This window comes from Plectropomus leopardus, chromosome 23 (genome assembly GCF_008729295.1).
Source record: "Plectropomus leopardus isolate mb chromosome 23, YSFRI_Pleo_2.0, whole genome shotgun sequence".
Classification (NCBI taxonomy): domain Eukaryota; kingdom Metazoa; phylum Chordata; class Actinopteri; order Perciformes; family Serranidae; genus Plectropomus; species Plectropomus leopardus.
Genome location: NC_056485.1, coordinates 2,163,898 through 2,180,241, shown reverse-complemented (window position 1 = coordinate 2,180,241; position 16,344 = coordinate 2,163,898). Strand labels below are relative to the sequence as shown.

At 39.6% G+C, this 16,344-nt stretch overlaps 1 protein-coding gene across 1 annotated transcript in view; it reads right to left on the bottom strand.

Annotated features, from left to right (window-relative positions):
• focad (focadhesin) overlaps window positions 1–16,344 on the bottom strand; it is a 62,108-nt gene that overhangs the window by 35,012 nt on the left and 10,752 nt on the right. Inside the window, 7 exon segments of the mRNA XM_042512147.1 lie at window positions 2,968–3,228; window positions 3,361–3,554; window positions 4,404–4,491; window positions 4,671–4,880; window positions 5,454–5,679; window positions 7,901–8,002; window positions 15,958–16,056. Of these exon segments, the coding sequence (XP_042368081.1) occupies window positions 2,968–3,228; window positions 3,361–3,554; window positions 4,404–4,491; window positions 4,671–4,880; window positions 5,454–5,679; window positions 7,901–8,002; window positions 15,958–16,056 (1,180 nt within the window).

Here is a 16,344-nt window from a genome sequence, read left to right as displayed (position 1 = left end):
GGAAATCCCTTATCTTTGGTCTGATATTGAGGAGAGGTGTCTAAGGTGTTTGGTGACAGCTTCCACAAGAGTGGAGAATATTGGGGAATGACTGATGAAGAAAAAGCTTTTAAAAAAACAAACAATATTTGGGAGAGACTGGGAATGTGGGATGCAGAGAAGAACACGTGATGTCCCTGCAGAATGTCGTCACCATGCTCACGGACATCTGAGTCCCAGCTCATTTCCATCAGATAAAGCCTGATGGACACACAGTTAAAGAGTGGACTGAAGGACAGCGCAGGGTTAACTGTTGATCATTCCCTTTAGTGCTGAGGTCACAAAAAGGGACTGGCACGGTCCTTGGATGCTTGTAGTCAACAGCTCTGCAGTGTAACACCCTGTCATTTACATAAAACACTCACTGCTGCCCTGCACCTTGGCCGTTGCTTAGCAACCCCTTCACCTGCCTGAGAGGAGGAGGGAGAGGCAGAGAGGAAATGGAGATTTTCGTTCAAGTTTCATCCCTGAAAGCTATGGTGTTGACCTTAAACCCCAAACTCCTTCTAACAAATTATTATTATAATAAATTATGATGGATAAATCCACACAAAGCTGCATTTTCTCATCACTCATCTTTTGAATCAAAGCTGCAAGATCTTCTGAGTGTTTTTTGATACTGCGAGGAGGGAAATCCAACCGATTCAAATAGGCCAATAACATTCTAACAGTGCATCAAACGACTGGAGCAAGTGGCACTCTGGGAGTAATTAGAGCAGCGGGGGGACGCTTGCAGCGTCTAACGAGCACCAGTAATGAGGAGCCGATAACACCATGTGATATTTCACACCATCTTCTGGAGCTGGTGACTCCATTTACAGTCCCAGAGGGTCAGAGGAGGTGTGTTACTTTAAAGCTCTCTCTGCATACAGCTGCAGGAGAGCCAGCAGCCGGAGGCACCCACTGACAATGACTGTCAGAGTCCAAAAGATCTAAAAACATCAGCATATTTTAGATGAAATCATAAAAAAGGAAATAAAAATTCAAGGATGTAATCCATACACACTACCAGAGGCAAGTCATCTTTACTACACTGCTTTCACTACTCACTGATGATCATTTTCACAACCGCTCGCACTGCTGCGCTCTAAAATCTGTTAAGCTGATCTAACTAAAAAAAAAAACTAAAAAAAAACCATTACTGTTATGATTAAGTTATGTTTACTTTATTAGAAAACATAACTATACAGTATGATTTACTTACAAATAAAAAAGTAAATTCTTACATGCAACTGTAACAAAAACTGATAAGTATAGTTAAGTTTAACTTAGTTTAATTTAGTGTCATTGCCAACCCTAAACACATCCATGAATAATTACATGATCAGGCTCCTCAGGTGCTCAGTGACCTGGTGGTTCGTCCCAGAGTCTCAGGCTCAGTAACACGCGGAGCATCCAGAGGGAATTGTAAGGGGCTTTTACAGAAATCCTCACTTGGACAATCAGCTTTCTCAGTTCAGGTAATCAACGTGTGGAATTCTTCACCTGCTAATCACAAACTAGATCATTTTAAACTCAACCTGAAACAGGAATCAGTCGTCTGGTCATGAATGAGCTGGTGATTTGTGTTTATGATGTTTATTGTTTTGTATTACGGTTGGTGTTTTAAAAATTGTGTCAAATCACGTTTGTACAGTACTTTATGAGTTGTTGAGTCTTATGTAAAATACATAAGGGCCATCTAGAGATGGGCATTGCAAATTAGCTTATGCTATAAATGCTGTGGTATGTGGCATCTGTTTAATGCTATATACTTGTCCCTATATAACAAAAAATGAACTAAATTAAGAAATACATTTATTCATTTTATTTCATTTTATTTTATTTTAGTCTAGTTGAGTTCAGTTTAGTTTAGTTTTATTAGATTTAATTTAGTTTGATTTAGTTTAGCTTAGCTTCATTAGGTTTAGTTTAGTTTAGCTTTCTTTGGTTAGGTTTGGTTTAGTTTAGTTTAGCTTTCTTTGGTTTGGTTCAGCTTCATTAGATTTATTTTAGTTTCATTTAGTTTAGTATAGCTTCATTAGGTTTAGTTTAGTTTAGTTTATTTATCAAATACATAAGAAAAATAATTATAAGAATAATAACTTTTTTAAATACAGTAGTGACAAACCAAAGCAAGTTTTGCTGACAGAAAAGGTTTAGGCTGAAGCCTCAACTTTTTGTACCGACCCTGATATGCATATTCTATGTATAAAGAAGACCAGTTAAATATATATATATACACACTAGCTTTCATAACTCGTTTTTAAATGTGCTAGTCAACTTATTTTTTATTTTATTTTAATAAGTCTTTTATGTGTTTTACACATTTTCATTTCCTTTTCAAACCTGGTCGACAAATTAACTCTTTTTTTTTTGTTATAGGTCTGCACTCGTTCTAATCTTTTTTTGTAAACGTACAAGTTCCTCCAGTCTGAAGAAGTTCTGGTTACAGTCTGGAACGCAACTTATTTTCAACTTTATACATCGATTGTGCCATTTTGGAGTCCACCAAATGTCTAAATTTGACAGCATGTGAGTTTATCAATTATTTGTCGGCTGGTTCTTGATAAATAGCTCTATTTAGGTAATGCAGGTAATGTATGAAACTATAAAATAATGATACAATAAATGCAAATAATTTCGATTGAGGGTGTCTTTTGTTTTGTGCAATATTGCCATAGACTTTCACGTTTTTGTCCTTGCATGATTTATATGTTACAAATTTGTGTTCTAACTCACACTCTGGGGGGAAATCATTGTGTTGCCAGGGGAGTTTTTATCAGAACAAAAGGCAGGAGTAGCAGTCCTTGTTCAGCCTTGAGATGAAATGTGAATATTTTGGTTTAAAAAAGCACTTAATTAAAAATATTCCAATGCTTTATGAGAAGCTGGAGAGAAAGAGCTTTTGCGGAGAGCATGGTGATCTAAGCCATGTGGATTATCTACCTGGCAGGGGTCGGCTGCAGCGATGGCCTGGCTGGCGTTCAGAGCCAGCTGGCAGACGTCTTCCTGACCCGTGATGATGAGATGGGTCACAATGAGGGCGAGGGAGCAGAGCCTGCTCTGGCTGGATGACAGGGCCGAGCCGACCGACATCAGCCAATCAGCCGCCGCCGCCGCATCATCTGCCACTTTACGCAGCGTGGAGAGAGCCACGCTGAGCTCGTTGTACCAGGAGCTGAGAGGAAGGGCCAGCGATGGAGCAGGCTGAGCAGAGGAGAGAGTTACAGACAGGAAATCAGTTTATCTGTCAAAGGCTAAAATCTGTGATTCAAGTGTGGACGCTGTCACAATTTTTTATTTAAAGCTGCCCTCTGTTAGAAGCAGCCTCTCTGCTACCTGTTGGGGTTTGTCTGTCTCCCTGCTGATGCGGCGAAGCAGGCTGTGGGCTAAGTCCTGGTTGAGACTGTGTGTCCTCCGCTCAGCCAGCGGCTCAGTGAGGCTGGAGCAGGATAGCAGCTGCAGCACAGGAAGAAGCAGGACTGGACTCAACCAGGGGGACAGCTCAGGCTGCTCAGGGACTAAAGCCAGCGCTGTGGCAATGACACAGAGAGAGAGAGAGAGAGAGAGAAAACTAAATCCATGAAGGCTAAAGAATCCACAGAACAAATGAGGCTGTAAAGTGAGATAAAGGAGACAAGGACAAAGAATGAAATAATCAACAGAACAGCAGAGAGGGACTTAAACATACCACCACTGGAAATTATGTAGTAAGGATGGATTTTGGTAGCTTTAGCTACGCTGAAAAAAGTGAATTGTTAACCCTTTGAAACCTAAGTAAATATGTTTAATTGCTTCCAAAAACATGATGAGAAGGCAGTGAGAAATTTAACAAGACATGGCCAGAAAAATAGCAAAACAGAAGAAAGAAAATGATAAAATGAATTTTTACCTATTGTTTTGATAATTTTTTAATAATCCTCCCCATTTTAAAAACATATTTTACAAATGAGGCATTGAAAGAAAATTTTGTGTTGCAATTTGTTATATTCCAAATTCTAAATCTTGACAGAAATGTCTTCGTTGTTATTGTAAATGCATATCCGTTCCAAATATCAGTTATCGGTCTTATTAAGTACTAATAACTAGTATTGATATCAGCCCTGACAACCAAATATCAGTCAACTCTTAATTATTATATCTGTCTCATTGCATTCATGGAATGTGATAGATTTTCAAAACAGCAGCAACATGCGCCTGACCACACCTCATTTTAACACCCACATACCCATGGGCACACAGATGGGTGCGAGGACATCTGTTGTGCACTGTGTGCCACTTTGCGCTGGGTGTAAGATGAGGTCCCTTAGACTGTGCTGAGTACTGGGTGTCTCACAATGCTGCCCAAGAGATTACAATAGAGTGATTGCAGATGGTTTTACCCAGAGTAAGCAGGCTGCTCTGCTGAACTGCAGGGACCTCCAGCAGCAGCAGGGCCACGCCCAGCAGCAGCTCGTCCAATGGCAGCTCCTTTAGATAGAAATAATACAGAGTTAGAAACAGCACAAATAATGCTGATACACACACTATGATGTCTTTTGGTGTGTCAGATACTGATGACCCTGTCCAAAGTAATCCAGTTTAAAGGAAATCATGATACAAAGTTTGACTGGAGGATGAAGGCAGCAGTAAAACCCAGCTAGTTTCACCTGTTGACAGGCAGGCAGGAGCTGCTGCATTAAGCCCAGCAGAGGTCTGCAGTCTCCATTCAACTTAAGGCAGCGCTGGCAGGCACAAAGCAGCTGCAGGAGCAACACAACTCTCTCAGATCTCCAGCGCTCCTCACAGGCCGGGACCAGACCCCGAAGCAGAGCGTCGATAAATCCACACAGCTCCAGCACTGCCTCCACACTGTCCACCTGCCATCACAGAGACAGCATCTCCTTATACACTTATTTTTTAACTGAACATGTAGTAGACCACATTTCTCTCATAACATGGGTGGGTGCCAACCCACTTGTGTAGGCTCACTATTGGAATAGCGCTGTGTTACTGTGTTGTCAAAATGGTGCAGTAGGAAAATACTGCACCATTGTGACTTTAGACCAGTGGTTCCCAACAGGGTCCTGATTTCTCCTTCATCATAAGTTCAAGGTCCACATATTTTAAATAACCACAGATTTAATTTTATTTATTTTTTTAAATGTAAACAACATATTGGCTTAACCCTTTGGCCTGTTTTCTTTCAAAAACACAGGAAGAAGACAATAAGCATGGCATAAGAAATTACCCCAAAATAGCTGGAAATAAGCAAAATGTACAAGAAAATTACCTCATTTTTTTTAGAAAAGATTTTTTGAAAAAAAAGGCAAACAAGATTTTTTGAAAAGTGCTTAAGAATGATCATAATTCTGTAAATTACATTTCCCTAGCTCTCTAAATCTACTCATTTCTGGGTGTGTGCCATTTACTGACTAAAACCAGTGTGTCACCTGCATGTGTGGCACCAGCTGACAGAGGCAGTGCAGCAGGCTGTCAGACACTGACGAGGTCTGCGTCTGGTCCTTGTTTTGGAGGGCTGACCCAGCTCCTGGATGTTCAGGCAGCAGCACCCTGAGGAGACTGTGGCGCAGGAGGGCGTGCTGGGGTAGCCTCTGAGGTTCACAGTACAGGTAGCGCAGGAATGGGGCCAGCATGGTGATGTAGGACGGTTCATTTCTGCAGTATAAACAGTGTTTAGTCAGTTAATGAGCACACTAAACTTTTCAAAAATACAATCCAGAGACACCACATAGTGTTGCTACTTCTCAGATCGATCTCAGTTAGTTCATCATCATGGTGAATCCTCCATGCATGCTAACGTTTGTTACAGAGTTCCACAAGGTTCTGTGTTTGGACCAATTCTATTCACTTTATGTATGCTTCCCTTAGGCAACATAAGTAGAAATCACTCCAAAAACGTCTGTTGTTATGCAGATGATACACAATTATATCTATCAGTCAAGCCAGAGGAAACGAATCAAATAACTAACTTACACACGTATCAACCCTTTCAAACCTGGTTTGATTTCTTTCAAAAAGATGGAAAGTCAAAATAATATTTTGAATATTTATTTTTTCAATTAAATGCTGAAACATACGGATGGAAGGAGTGGGTTATTGTTACTTTTGCTTTTGTTGTGTCATAGGGACTTCTCTTTGTTTCCAGGCTTGATTTTCGTTATTGTTATGAACATTGCAGAGATGATGCAGTGCTTTTGTCAAGTCTGTGCTGAATGTGTTTTTTGTGGATTTATTTTCTCTCATCTATTTGTGCTAATGTCCTTAAAATGAGAAAAACTTTAATAACAAAAAACATAACAAGAAATTACCCAAAAATAAGCAAATAAGTTCCCTGAAGTAGAAAAAAAAGTAAAAAAAAAAAACCAAAAACAAAAACAAATACAACGAAAGGATCTGAAACAGTGCTAAAAATTAAAAAGAAAAAAATTGTATTATTATTTTGAATATTTTTCTAACAATTATGTCTTTGTGCTATGCTAAGTTGCTCATTGCCTTTTTTCCCATGATTCTGATGAAATTAAACCAGTTTGCTAAGGTTGAAAAGATTAAAATGCTTTAAATGCTGACAAGCATGTCTTAACCCTTTGAAACCTGGCTTGATTTTTTTTCAAAAACATGGAAAGACAGCAATGAGAATATTGACAACAAATCACCCAAAAATTAGCAAATGAGTTACCAAAAGCAGAGAAAAATAAAATAAAATAAATACAAACAAGCAAATTATCTGAAAAAATACTTGGGAAAAAGTAATAGCATTTTAAATATAAAGTTATAATAGCTATAAATATAGTGTCCTGGACATTTCTCTAGTTTTGTGATAATTTTGTTATAATTAAATCTCATATTTTTTAAGCAAGTGTTCTTTTTCTCAATATTTTTTTTCAATATTCTTTTGATAATTTCGCTATCTGCGGTACATTTCTGGCCAAGTTGCTCACTCACCAATCTGATATGATTTGAAAGACTTAAATGCATGTGAAGGTGTCTAAACACACAAGTATATACACCTTTGAATACCTGGCAGATCGGTGCTATTTATTTCAATAACTTGGAGAAAAAGGCAATAAGCAACTTTGTAAGAAATGTTGGAAAGAAACTGGAACAACTTAGGAATTCTATTATTTTATTCTTTAAAAATCTGGAGCAAAATGTCTTGAGAGATAAAAGCTAGGGGAAAACTACTATATTTAATGCTATTTTATTTTATTCTAATTTTTATTTTATGTATTTATTTTAATATTAATGATTAGCCTGCATATTTAAAATTATGTTATTATAATTTCTAAGCACATTTTCCATATAATTTCCTTCTCATTTTTTTTCTTTTTCTTTCTTTGTCTTTTTTTCCCCTTTCTTTTTTTTTTAATAATTTTCAGGTAATTTTCTTGTACTTTTTACTAATTTCTTGCTGATTTTGGGCTCATTTCTTCTTTTGTTGCTCATTGGCTTCTTTCCATGTTTTTTTTTAAAGAAAGCCAATTTGCAGATAGGACTGAAGTTATTGTACTCTGCTCCAAACACCTCAGAAACTCTCTATCTAAAGATATAGTTTCTGTAGATGGCATTGCCCTGGGCCCCAGCACAACCGTAACATTTAATCAAGATTTGTCCGATAACTCCCATATAAGACAAACTTCAAGGACCGTGTTCTTTCACCTGTTTTAACCTGATTCACCTGATTTAAAGCCTGTGAAGATGATAACACTGTTTGTGCCATGGTGTGTGTCTGTATGTATTTGTCATTACTGCATGATAACAGCTGACAGTGGTGTGATGAGTTATTTGGGTGTGCACCACAGATGGCTTTAAAATTCATTTAGTGACAGAAGGAGCGATTGGATGGAGGGTTCAAGGCCTCTGAAGCAGCCATGCTAACCTGTCAGCAGCCTGCCAGATGAAGTCATCAATCTCCAGCAGCAGAGCCGGCCAGCAGTCCACTCGGTTCTCCAGCGCAGTGATGTATGGGTGGGGGCTGCTCCTGCAAAACAACAGCACAGAGCAAAGGCCACGTTCACATCACAGAGCACACATGTGACACAGATGGTAGCAGATTTGCTGGATGAAAAGTTGAGGAATGACCAAGGTAATCACAATGCATCCTGTGGGGGGCTGAATCTCTGGACCAAAATGAATGGCAATCCAACCAAGAATTGTGGAGAGATTTCACAGCTTGGCGCCAATCCATCTAGTAGCTGTTGACATACTGTAGAAGATCCAGCATAGTGGTTATTAAAGTAAAACAGGGCAACCAGTGTCAAAACCAGTGCCATAGTGACTATTGAGGTTCCTGAGGTCTGGACTTCTGCAACTTCTCCCGCTCATTTATTGGTTGACTTTTTTTAATTGAAGTTATTTTTGTAGTTTAAGGAACTTCTCTTAAGTGCCTATGTGAAATCAAGTAATGGGACAGCTGCAAAATAAAAGTGATTCAGTCAAAATCTAACCTGATCTCCCAGTAAGGATGCACAGTGTGCGTCTGCAAGAATGGTAAGTGACACAAGAGGGTTGAAACAAATAATGTTAATATGAGTGAGTAACATCAAGCATTTATATGAAAGATGTGCTGTTAATTGAGGCCTGCATAGTGTAGCTACATAAAACCAAGTTCCCAAAAAGCTGGGATGTAAAACAGGAAAATAAACAAAATGCAATGATGTGCAAATCTTTATTACCTATATGCAATTGAATACAGTCCAAAGACAAGATAATTTATATTCAAACTGATAAACTTTATTATTATTTTTGTAAATATACACTCATTCTGAATTTGATGCGTGAAACACATTCTAAAAAAGTTGGGACAGAGTCTATTTACTACTGTGTGACATCACCCTTCAACAACACTCAGTAAGTGTAGAATTGGCTGTTCAATACAAGTAATGAAATGTTTTGTTTTCCATACAAACTTTAAGTGTGAAAGGGCTCCGCGGGATACTGAGCATGACAGTGGCATTCACTTAGGCTAATATGGTAAAACAACAATGGGTCGTAAATCTGCAATATTTTTTGCTGACACTATATATCAAGCAAAAGCCAGAGACTATATTGTATTAAATTGCTGCAAGCTGTAAATTAACCATTTCTTAGCAGAGGGTTTCTCCTCTCTCCATCTCTGTGCCGCTGCCTGCATGTCCGCAGCTCTCTGTACTACAGAGTAGCATGAAAGTCAAGAGCACTTACTCTTAAGCAAAATCTGGGGACCAAAACATAAATGGTAAATAGACTGCATAGCGCTTTTGTAGTCTTTTGACTACTCAAAGCACTTTCACACTACATGTCACGTTCATCCATTAACACACACATTCACACACCGGTGGCCGAGGCTACCGTACATGGTGCCACCGGCTACTTAGTAACTATCCACACACACACGGACTTCAACATGTTGACTGGCGGAGTTGGGGATCAAATCGTTGATCTTCTGATTAGAGGACAACCCGCTCTATCTCTGAGCCACAGCTGTCCCCAGAAGGACACTGCATAGCACACAAACAAGCAAAAATGAAAATAAAAAAACCCCTGCTCAACTTGAAGCAATCTCAGTCACCTAAGGGATCTCTGACTGATGATTCCAATCTTCCCCTTTCAAGGCACAGCCCTACATTCAATGCCCTATCCAGTTCTCTTTATTCATCCATGAGTTCAACTTCTGCCCAGTGAGCACAAGCTAATACACCCACAGTGGCTAACATCCAACACCAAGCCGTTAAACAGCCCCAACAAACTCGCACTGACACAGAAACGGCTCAATCCTGTCATTAAACCTGTTAATAGCCGAAAGGAAACATTAGCAAGTTTACTGTGCTGAGATGCTACCAAAATGTTCGAAAATATTGCTTTGCTACATGTCCCTCCATTCACATTATGGGTATTAAATGTCATACTCTGTTGGTATTGGTATCACTTTAAGGATAATGGTTTTGGCACTTGTATGGTAATTCTTGAAATGCTACCAATGCTTTGTATTAATCAAAGTTACACTATTATAGTGTGGCAACAATGGAAGAAAAGAAAGATGTGATACTATCGATAGCTGATATGATCCATTAAATATGCCTAAAATCAGCCCGATACGATCCTTAGGCATAGGGGCATCTCTAATATTTACATTATATTGTCATGATGTTTATGATTGTTTGCAGTGAAATAGTTAAAACTCAGAAGTTTGCCAAGTTGTGCCATTCTCTACCCGCCATTACAATGCCATTACTCTTGAATTTGGGAATCCATTAAGTCTAGACAAAACATTGGGGTAAAATCCAAGGTGAAGTGTGTGTATTGTTAGGACTCCAGCCACAGACAGAGCAGAGGTTAACACAACAGGGTCTGTGTGCATGTGGGGGGGGGGGGGGGGGACACACCACTATCAGGTCCACTTAACCAACGCCTTCCATCAATCAGCACATATCTAAGTGTGGGAAGGAAGTTCACTTGTCTGTGCGTGTGACAGCCTGCAAGGTGGACCACTCAGCGGCTGAATGCTCCTCCACCTCCTCCTTCCCACTCCTCACATATCGTAATCTGTCTGAACATCTCTGTCCCCCCTCCTCAGGTTCCCTGTGGCTGTCTCCGCACCCTCAACTTCAATACAGCCCCCATACATCAGTCTCACGGCACTCTCTACCTTTCAGCTGCCACACAAAGGAGGAGGCAGGAAGCGAAGGCAGAGACCTTCCTCCTCTAAGTTCAACTCCAAGTTCCCGGCTGAATCAGATTGCTGGCAGACTAATGGGCCAGGTAAGATCTGTCTGCTGGAACGCTCTGCTTCCTGAGGATCTCTGTTGAGCCCTGGGTTTGAGACCTGATTTACTACCTGAAAGCACCACATAACGTCACTAAAACATGACCTGCCACGAATCTCTGACAACAATCTTTAATCTTTAAGCAGTCTTGAACAAGTAATATATGACAACTTTCTTACAAATTACACCTCAACAGTTTGCTATCTGGCAAAAGTCCAAACAGCTACAGATCATCAGAAAGTGTAGCCCTCTATAGAGCGTTAGAGGAATTAGTCCTACAACGTTAAAAACTAGGTAGCATTTCAGGACTCCTAGTTCCATCGTCTCAGCATCATTGGGTTTTTTGAATGGGTTTTTGGTAAGATGCCTATAAACCTTTGTTTGCCACAGAGATCATTTTCTGCAGTTATCCCAAATCCAATGAAAAAAAAACCCATACATTTCGTTAGCCAACTAATCAATTAATCGGTCGATAGAAAAATAATCAGCAATTATTTTGAGGCTTCGAGTTCTGCATTTTGGCCGGGATTTTTGGAGGTAGAAGTGACCATATGTTGAAGGAGAGCATGGAGGGCTAAATTTGCCAACAAAAAATGCATTTAAACAAAATGTACTTGCCAGGAAAACTGAATACCCAACTTCATTAGAAGGTCTTTTAGTAAAACCAAACAATGAACAAGAATTTTTTAGGCATACGCTGTTGAATGAGTCTTTTAACCCTTAGGACCCGCTTTAATATTACATACATTCCTATCACTCTGAGCACAAAATGCACTTTTCAAAATCAAGCTTTAAAAAATATTATAAATTAATATGATTCTCTATTTTTATGAAGTTATTTTTTTAATAAGCATCAGTCCTAATCATAAATATAAAATATTCATTGACTTTAACCCATTAAATGCCAGGTTTTTACACAAAAATTAATAATTTCAATACATTATATGCTAAGTAGATTATTTTTGCTGATGACAGTCTGGCATATGTTAATGATTAACAGCAACATTGACTGTCACACTGCACCTAGTGGAAATAGCATGTAATTTCTCCATATGCTAAATATGGTAAAAATGAAATCATCAGATGGAAAATGGTAAAAGTGACAAATACCATGGCAAAATTCCAGAATGACACCCAGAAATAATACAATGCATGTTTTTATGCTTTGACGTCTGTGGGATCATACATTGCTGTTTGAATGGAGCATTTTTTGCACTTCGCCTTTTGTATGAATGTTCCAATTTAGTTTTTACAGTGTGTTTTAGACGTATTGTAGGAGCTGAGCTGGAAAATTCATGATTAAACAAAAATACACAGTCTTGCCAAAAGGTATGCCATATGCATGAGCACGGCCAAAATTATCAAAAAATAAAGAATGAAAAGCGCCTAAAATGCACCAAACAGTCCCTAAGCTTCAATGATCAAAATCACTATCCTTCTCAAAAATCCAATATCAGTCAGGCTGCTGCAATGTCTTTATCCTCTTTTGACAAATTGAGCTTGTGTTAGTGGCCTTTTCTCTGTCTGTTTAGCTATGAAATCCACTGCTGCTTGTGCATACTGCCCAGATTTATTGTAAAGAAACAAAAGTCAGGTGCTTGGACATGCAGAAGGGCACCGTAAAAGGCCTGTAGGCTGAATAACTATTGCATTATCAGTCCACAGTGTAACTGTAATTCAGACTCATGCTACAATCTAAATGCGCTTCCTATGCTGTCCCCTGTACCTGAGCAGGCAGAGCAGATACATTGAGTATGTGGGAAAGCCCGCAGGGGACAGAAGACAGTCAGGACAGACCGCAGCACTACAGCCAGACTACCGTCACATGAGAAATGAGCTGGAGGCCTGAATCTTCCCTGATCCTGCTGGGGGCTGCAGTGGCTCAGAGTCTCTGTGGCAGATTGCACGGGGCAGCGGCGAGCAGACGGTCAACAATGGGCACCAGTGTGCATCCTCCATTAATCCTGCAGCATTTACAGTTACCCAGCAGTGCCAGGCCCAGCGACCAATGGAGGGCCAGACTGCCAGGCCAACGGCGCCACCCTGCTGCCCTCTACACATTCATCTTCCCACCAGGGAGGTGCAGGCTGCCAGACAGACGAAGACGGACACAGACAGCAGCGACAGCGATGAAGACAGAATGAGAAAGAAAAGGACAATGGGAAGGAGGAGAAGACTGTCGGAGAGAGAGAAAGAAGGGATAGAGATGTGGCGAAAGAGGGGTTAAGAGGGAGCTAGGATAAAAAAAGGAGGAGGTGTGGAGGTAGAGAGAAAAAATATAGAGTAGGAGGGAGGAAGGGAAACATGGAGAAAAAGAAAAAAAGACAAAGCAGCACAGTCTTTTTATCACCCGCTGTAACTGATTAAGGAGGCCCCAGGATCCTGGCAGAGGTGCAGATGGAAGGAGGGAGAGAAGGAGAAGGAGAAGGAGGAGGAGGAGGAGAAGCCCTTCTTTATGTCTGACTTCTGATATTCAAGCAGTTAGACTGACTTGTACCACAGAGAACTAATCCTTATCTGAATAGTCATTGTTTCTTCAGCAAATTGGTTTGATTTCTGTGAAAAACATGGGAGGAAGGCAATGAGCAACAAAAGAAGAAATGACCCAGAAATTAGTGAGAAATTAATACAAAAGCGCACACACACACACACGACAAGGAAATTATTTGGAAAAAGTGCTCAAAAAAATGTAATAATTTTGTCCCAGTAAGAATGATAATTATACATATAGTTCTTCCTTTTTTTTTTTTTTGTACCAAAGACATTTTCCCTCAGCGTTTTGAAAATGGGCATTTTTTACCACGTTGCTAAATGCCTTTTTCACATTTTGAAAAAAAAAATGCATCAGTTGATTTAAATATTCGTAAAAGGAGTCTGAAAGCAGCACAAGGAAAGTGATGTGGCACTGGGTTTCAAAGGGTTAACAAAAGCCCCTAAGTCAGTTTGACTTTCATTTCCATTTGGTTAAAATATTGGTCCAAGTAACTACTGTGTTTTTGTAAAGTGGTGACATTGAAAAAAAAAAAAAGAAGAAACATAAGCAGTCTCTCTTTTTCTAAAATTTGTTTCATTTTTTTTGAGTGTGTCCCTTTAAATAATTCTGTGTCCCCTCTCTAAATTAAAATGTTTTTGCGAGTCTGTGAACGGAGTGCAGGCAGACCTTTTCTCTTTTTTGTCAGCCATTCAGTGTTGTGAACTCATAAACCTCCTTAAATGTTTTTTTTAATTATGTTTATAAATTAAAAAAAAAATACACACAAAATTCTCCAATATTACTGACACATCACAAACCATTAATACAGGTGCGCATGCACCAATGTGCATGCAGCCTGTTGCCGTCGCCCACAATTTCTCCCCGGGATCAATAAAGTATTTCTTATTCTGATTGATGAAAATGCCACAAACAGATGCCACAAAACGAGTAAAAAAAAAAGAAAAAATAAACAGCACAACAAAACAAACAGAAAACAGAAACAAAGACACTATTACTAAAGAACATAAACAAAAACAGTCAACATGATTATCAGTCTTCCAAACATGGCCTTGATATAGCCCATAGAGGGTGGACCTCTTAATAAGATCTTTTTTTCCTCAACAGCAGTTTGTGAAGAGGCAGGATTGATAACTGATTTGGTGATCCGGTCAGAGCTGATCAGATCAGATCAGATCAATAAATGAGAGAAGCAGATAGCCATCTGCCATGATTAAAACATCTGCTGCCACAAACAAATTTTCTATTTTTGGAGCTGGACTGTTCATTAGGAGCGACTTGGAATATATATACCATCTGGTCATGTATTGCACCACACTGTTGGAGCGCAAAGTGTGCTCTGGGCACAGATGGAGCAGAAGAAAGTGAAACTTAAGTGTGCATTGCACTGGCTTGGAAAGTTTACATTCACCTCCAGCGCTGCTCTTCTGATTCATCAGTGTGATCTGATCGTCTCTGAACAAATCGACAGTTTAATTATTCACCACAACGAAAAAAAAACTGCTGCTGAGAAAAAAAAATCAATCTGTATCAATGAATCAGTGAATCAGTTTTACTACAAATCCAATCTCCAGGTGTGAGAGCACTAGGGGGACCAGGTGTCCTGCTTCCTGCTCAGCAATTTTATCCATTGTTCCACGTCCCACTTATTGAGACAATGTCCTGCATTTTGACTGACTGGTTTTGAAAAGTCAAACCACTGCAGGACAGAAGCTTTTCTAAAACTTGGCTTTTCTTCAGCAGATGCTGTGAAGAAGCAGGGGGGCCTGTCACCACAGAGCTGTTTGATGTCAATCAAACTGCGCGTATGTGGGTCAAGTGCTGCTGAGCCCGTCATTGGCTTGGCCAACAGAGAAAACAGCAAATCAACACAGCGTCAAAAGCGATGCAGATTTTGGTGAAATATGATGGAAACTAGCACTAAGACAATGACATGCAGCTAAAACAAAGATGGGAAACTACCTCACACTGGGTGAAGCCAGCTTAACGCAATTCTCAGACACTTTTTTGCCAAATTTGAGTTATTTTTCCAATGTCTGAGCATTGGTGACATGTCCTACACTGTCCCATACTAAGCTGGTTTCCATTAACTCTCAGATTGTGCAGATTGTAATTGCAAATATAAAATTGGCTAATGGAAACATGTCAATTTTGAAAAAACTTGCATTCAACTCAAAAAAAAGTTTTTTCATTCAAATGAGATGGTATTTCAAGTGATTCAAAACAGCCACATTTTGCAAAACTGCAATGGCAACACTTCTGTCTTTTCTAGGTCACATGATGCTATGGCTATGTGCTTGTCAGTAGGAACTTGCTTCCTCATGATGCAGCAGGAGCTGCAAGAGGTGTTAGTGCATCACATAACTCTTCAAAAGTTTAGCAGATCATCCAGAAAACACAGCCATCTCACAACTGTGTTTTATCGACATTTCGAAAGTATCACTTCAGTGTTGCGCAAATCTGTAATGGAAACCCACATACTGTCCCACATTTGTTCTGTGGGGATCTGGTCACCTTCATCTATATGTTGGACTTTGTAAGGCGTGAGCAGGACTGATCACCCGTCTCAAATCTGAGAAAATACATACCCCTGATGATGTCATCATAGCTACCTGTGTTGTTTGATTATACAACTCAGCAGTTACAAACACTGATAGAGATGTTCATTTATTTCAGGTACTGTGTATGACAGAGACTGACCTGATGGAATAAGGACAGGTGAAGTGTGTGTCTCTGTCTCTCTGGTCTGCCTGCATCTGAAGGAGCCGTCCAATCACCTTTATCAGCCCCTGGACGTTTCTGTTCACAGTGCAAGCCGGAAAACAAGACACAGAGGGAATTTCAAGAAAAGGCTCAAAACACAATGACAGAAGATCCTTTTTTAAAGAAAATAAGCTTGGTTGCTTTCTTACTGAGAGCGAGAGGATGAGATCACTATTGACTGAGCTGTGTGTTAATTGCAGAGCTGCTGTCAGTGAAAATAACACTTAAAAGGTAAAATAACTGCCGTAAATGAGGTAAAAGCTGAAGTTAAATCACTTTCTCTATCCTCTTATTCAGTTCATCCCATTTACTGTTTCCATCCTG